The sequence below is a fragment of the Leuciscus leuciscus genome (assembly GCF_965113295.1).
Source record: "Leuciscus leuciscus genome assembly, chromosome: 7".
Lineage (NCBI taxonomy): Eukaryota > Metazoa > Chordata > Actinopteri > Cypriniformes > Leuciscidae > Leuciscus > Leuciscus leuciscus.
Genome location: NC_138731.1, coordinates 23,147,359 through 23,153,577, shown reverse-complemented (window position 1 = coordinate 23,153,577; position 6,219 = coordinate 23,147,359). Strand labels below are relative to the sequence as shown.

The following is a 6,219-nucleotide window of genomic DNA, read 5'->3' as shown; positions in this document are numbered from 1 at the left end:
TACAATCTTAAAAGCTACTTTTTATATGCTAAACCCGAAAGAAGAATTCCAATTCTTAAATGATGACAAAAACAAAAACTTTTGATGGGAATTTTCTTCTTTCTTAAGATTCATCATATTACTGTTAATACTGTGAACCAAGCACTTTTGACCTCTGTTTGCAATGCAAAGCGATCAGTCATCAAGTTGTGGTCTATTGCTTGATGAATAATAATCAGGTTACAGAAGCAAGTTAGCAGCCCTGAAGTACCTTACACCATTAATGCAGAACATTGATATTCACATGGTTTGTATTATAATGACCAAACTCATGTTTAATACAGCAGGTTAAATTACCATTTCTAAAGACTCCAATGCGGTGTGAAGTACCCTGCATCAGGTCTTTAGGGTTTATGGTTATTTTTCACTATCTGCTCTCACAGTAAGAGGCCAGTAAAAATAGAGAATTGGGAGCTGCATTTTGTTCATTTAGAAATGTCCTGGAATGGTTCTGTCATTAGCATGAGAGCTGTTCTCAAAAGCCACGGCACACCATTAACACTCCATTGAGCTCAGCTGGACCATCTATCCCATCTCTAAACCGCCATTTGAAAAGAGACCAACCAAAAGGAGCTTCTGGAAATCTGCTGGGAAAACCCATTATCAAACCCCACTTAACTCAGAGTCAGAGAAACCTCAGTCAAGCACATCACAGGTCAACAACAGATGTTAAGTTCATCCAAACACCCAAAACACAATGAGTTTGTTAAATGATCATTTTAAAAGAAAATAATTATGAACAAAAGATTTTTTTTGTAATTTTGTTACAATAAATGTTTTTTTTTTTTTTTTTTTGTATCTCAAATATGGTCAGAAATGTGATCAACCTGTTTATAGATCTGCAAATAAAGCTGTAAAGGGAGCCTTATGGCACAGAAGGATGATTAGACTGTGTTTCCTATTCTTGCCATTAACTTATTATTACATTTACATTGTTTAGACTGGGAGATCAGGAAGGTTGCTTCCTGCATTACGACCTTCTGTGACCAATAGCTGTTGTAAGACTTTAAAGCCCTATAACACAACTAAATACAACTAACAGAAGTTATTGTCTGTAACTCAGGAGAAAGGGTGTCTTGAGGTTACTGATTGTCTGAATAACACACACACACACGTTTACATGTTTTTTTGGGACTTCCCATAGACATAATGGTTTGTATACTGTACAAACTATATAGGCTATTCTATCCCCTTACACTAACCATATCAACCACAGAACCCTTTCTGCTCTTTTACATTTTCAAAACACTAAATTTAGAATGATTTATAAGCTGATTTCCTCATGGGGACCAAAAAAAAAAAAAAGATATTTGGTCCCCATACCGTACCAGGTACACACGCATGCGCGCGCACACACACACACTACACAGGTTTACAGGTTTTTTTGAGGACTTCCCATAGCTAACCACACCAATCACATAACACTTTCTGCACTTTTACATTTTTAAAACACTTACTTTAGTATGATTTGTAAGCTGATTTCCTAATGGGCACCCCAAAAAAAAAAAGAAAAAAAAAAGAGAGAAGACATTTGGTCCCCATAACGTAGGGAATACCCATAGACAGTAAAAGAAGGTACACACGCGTGCACGCACGCACACACGCACGTTCGCGCGCGCACACGCACATATACACCCACACAGGTTTACATGTTTTTTGGGGACTTCCCATAGACATAATGGTTTTTATAGGTACAAACTATAGGCTATTCTATCCCCTTACACTAACCATACCAATCACAGAACACTTTCTGCACTTTTACATTTTCAAAACACTTAATTTAGTATGATTTATAAGCTGATTTCCTCATCTGGACCAAAAAAATATATAAAAAAATAAATAAAATGAGAAGACATTTGGTCCCCATAACGTAGGGAATACCAGGTAACGTTACACACGCAAGCACGCACGCACACACACACACAGGATCATAGTCTGCATACGCACCTATAAAACATATGCATGCACCTATTAAACCCTGAACAATAAACAAAGAATGTAGTTTTTGTTTTATGCTGGACATAATGTGTTATTTCACTTCTATTTTATTTGGACAAACTAAGGCGATTGAAAGAGGACTAATTTTAATGAGCGCGCGCGGATAAAACAGTAACTAGGAACCTTTTATATGGAGACGTGTTCTACACGGATTAGCAGGGACGTTGTGAATGTGTAACAGCAAAACACTTCCACCTCTTTTCCACATGTCCTGCGTTCCCAGTGGCTGTCATTGCACATCAACACAGCTGACATTTTAAATATTCAGCGCTTTTGTTTCACTACATCCGACCAGAGCTGCACTATGACTAAAGAAAATGTACAAGGGTGAGAATCCAATCTCATTGTTTTCGTCGGATGTTTCATATTTGTGGTCATGGCATATTAGCTTGCCTTGCTGCTAGCTCAGTCTAATAGAGTTGCAGCTGATTGCATCAGCAGTTTAGAGATCTTTAACTATGACAGCTGAATAGTCTCTTTAATAAATGACAATTGGAGCTAGACAATATATTAGAAATTCCAGATAATCTTTTTGCAACAGTGGTAACTTCTAGCTGTGAAATATCTAGTCATAATAATTTAGTTGGGTATGTATAGAAGTATAACACTATTCTCCAGTCTTCAGTGTCACACGATCCGTCAGAAATCATTCTAATATGCTGATTTGCTGCTCAAGAAAAATTATTGCAGAAAACTGTTGTGCTGCTTAATATTTTTGTGGAAATCGTGATACATTTTCCAGGATTCTTTGATAAATAGAAAGGTCAAAAGAACAGCTTTTATTTGAAATAGAAATCTGCTGTAACATTATAAATGCTTTTACTTTCACTTTTGACCAATTTAATTTGTCCTCGTTAAATAAAGTATTAATTTCTTTTAAAAATTAAATAAAATCCTACTGACCCCAAACTTTTAAATGGTTGTTTATAATAAAAAATAATTATTAATGTGCAATTTATATGATATGATTTGTTAAAATGCCTCTCCAGTATTCAAGTTGGAAAAATCATAGAAATGAATTGCTAAAAAAGTTTTGGAACCCAACATGACCTTTTACTTTTCAGAAAACAAAGTGAAAGTAAGAGCCACAGTTTTAACCGCAGACATTGATATTGAAAACGACAAATACATTGATCATTTCATTTTAATTATTAGCAGTTGAATTATAATTATAGATTATTTCTATAACAATGCTACGCTGTTCCCAAAGCAGTGTTACGTGAACAATACTGTTTATGGTTTAATATATAAACCGTAATTTGATGCGTCATATGATCACAGCTGCTGTCTGGAGTGGTGAGGAGGGCATCTGAAAGCTCCACCCTTATTTTTATATCCCTGCTCTGCCCCGGGCCTTGTGTTTCTGTGTAAATACATAACCACAAATCTGGCACAGGCCTTTAATTATCGGCAGCCTTCTCATTCTCTTCTATCTGCCCCAGTGCTTCCAATTTCCTGTGAGCCGAAATTGCAGTGATGCTTTGGTGGACCGTCATCCGTGAATTCCCTTGAAAACTGCTCATACCTTCACTGTGGCCCTTTACGTTCTTCACTGCATTACGTGCTAATGCATAATATTGAGGGGGGAGTGGGGTTGTTTATTGCCCACTTTGGCACGGTTAAGGCCTCAACAGTGCCTGCGGCTGGACCATCGTTGCCTTGTTGGCAGCGGTAGTGCTTGGGAAGACATTCACAGATCCGTTTTGTTTAAACTTCTTCAGCACTGTGTGTGCACAGGCACTTGATCCTGTGTTGCCTGAGGGCTGCCATATGGTCGCCTGCCCGGATTCTGCTGTTTTTGGGGGTGCTTTGTAGATCAGAGTTGGATAAAGAGCAAGACTATGCTCTGGATTCATAGTTTCTTTGTTTTGTTCTGTTGTTTGGAGCAATTAGTGTAATAAAAAATGTCTGGAGGTGGAGGATGGGCTTGTCCTGCTCATGTTGTTGACCACCTGTTACTCTTGTGGTTTCAGATTAAATGGTGGCATTCATTGCAATGCCATATTTAACATCCACAAAGAGAGAACTGAATTTAAATTTAGCAAATGAGTGATTAGTAACGAGGCGTATTTAAAGTGGTTGGTCGGTCGGTCCTGTAAGCCGGGAACCATGTGTTATATGCAGAGAGTTTAAAATGGTAATAGAGATCACAAGGGCATGTCATTTCCATTAGCCTATGCCCTGTGATCAGTTTACGTATTGTTGGGGTTTCAGTGTAATTGTGTTTGTTTTAAATAACTGTTGTACTTCTTGGTAATCCATCTCTGCCATATTAACTAATGATGGATTGATGGAAGTCTTGGTAAATGTTGGACTCACTTGGTTAATGGACTTGGTCAGCCAAGTGTCTGAACTAACCTACTGACCCAGGGACTCTTGTTTTAATGCCAATAAGGAAAGTATTTTAAGAGTAATTGATTTAAGTTTTATACCAAGACAAATAGTATCTAATACGCTGATTTCACGCAGCCGTTATTTTGAAATCGAAAGCGAGGCTCCGGTGGGAAGAAAACCGGAAGTGCCGCCTGTAATCACAGGAGAGTCGTGAATGCGATGGCGTATTGTTGTGTTTAATGATGTTGTGTCAATTCTAAAAATGTACATACATTTCTTTCATACTTTAGACTATATACAGTGAAATTCATTTATAAATAAAATAATTTTTTTATATATAATTCAGAATGTAAAAAAAGAAGCAGGAATGAACTATATACATATCCTATATTGAATATTAACATCCAATAGTGTAAATCGCGGCAGCAGCTTCAGGTTGGTAATCCAAGGCATTGTTGTTTATCTTTACTTCCGGGGTCCTTCCCACCGGAGCCTCACTTTCGATTTTAAAATGGCGGCTGCGTGAAATCAGCGTATAAGTGCTTTTTAAACAAGCTTGTTTCTAGCCATATCATTTAGAGGAACTAAGATAGTGTCTGTTTTGTTTTTTTAATTGCCAATGCCTTTAGAGAACAGAGTGGCCAATGTCCAGTATAGGCTATGTAATAATAGTGAATGAAATGCCCAGAAAAATCAATATGGGTTTTGTGTATTTTATATAGGCCTATATATATAGGCCTATATATATATATATATATATATATATACATACATACATAGGCTACATACATACATACTCAATTTTCTCACATTTTGTCAGCACATTTTGCTGTGGGGTCTGTTTTTAAATGTCTCTTATTCACACCAAGGCTGCATTTATTTAATCAAAATACAGTAAAACAGTAATATTTTGAAATGTTATTACAATTTATTATCTATTCTATTGTAATACATATTAAAATGTAATTTATTCCTGTGATGGCAAAGCTGAATTTTCAGCATCATTACTCCAGTTTTCAGTGTCACATGACCCTTCAGAAATCATTAATATGACGATTTGCTGCTCAAGAAACATTTATTATTATTATCAATGTTGAAAACTGTAGTGCTGCTGATTAATATTTTTTGGAAGCTATGATATGTTTTTTTTTCTTTTTCAGAATCGAAATTTGAAAAGAAAAACATTTATTTTAAATAATTAAAATTGTGTGTATATGTATATATATATATATATATTAAATTGGTAAATAAAAACACACATATAGATATACATATATATATATAGATATACATATATACACATACACACATATACATATACATATGTGTTTTTATTTGTTTATTTACCAATTTAATATATATAAATATATATATGTGTGTGTGTGTGTGTATATATATATATATATATATATATATATATATATACTGTATGTATAAGTAAATGGTTATTATTCAGTACAATCTAACACTATCACATCACAGTGGTTCCACCTCAGCATCTTTATAATGACTATTACTTAGCTCTGTTACTATTTGCAGATGTGATAATTTGGGCAAATATGAACTGAAGAATCAGTCTTGCCAATATGAATCTCATTCAAATCACATTATAAAAAACTGAAAAGCAATTAATTTTTATTTATTATTATCGATCATTGCTGCCACTTCCACTCAGGTAGGCCAACTCATTCCCAGCCTTAAACTGTTATATTAGTCTGTTGTTACAGTATGGGACAGTCATCGCGTGAGTGATATTACAGTAGACAGACATCACACTTCCTGTACTGCTATAAATGGACTACCTAGACCACAGGAGCACAAGCAAAAATCACTGATGAAAGTTTAATT

The 6,219-nt window shown here is 35.4% G+C and overlaps 1 protein-coding gene across 1 annotated transcript in view; it reads left to right on the top strand.

The window, feature by feature from the left end:
- The first annotated feature begins 2,204 nt into the window (after window positions 1-2,204).
- The window catches only part of dars1 (aspartyl-tRNA synthetase 1), a 31,962-nt gene continuing 27,947 nt past the window's right edge, over window positions 2,205-6,219 (top strand). Inside the window, exon 1 of the mRNA XM_082175676.1 lies at window positions 2,205-2,364. Within this exon, the coding sequence (XP_082031802.1) occupies window positions 2,342-2,364 (23 nt within the window). The 5' untranslated portion in view covers window positions 2,205-2,341. The remainder of the gene's footprint in view (window positions 2,365-6,219) is intronic.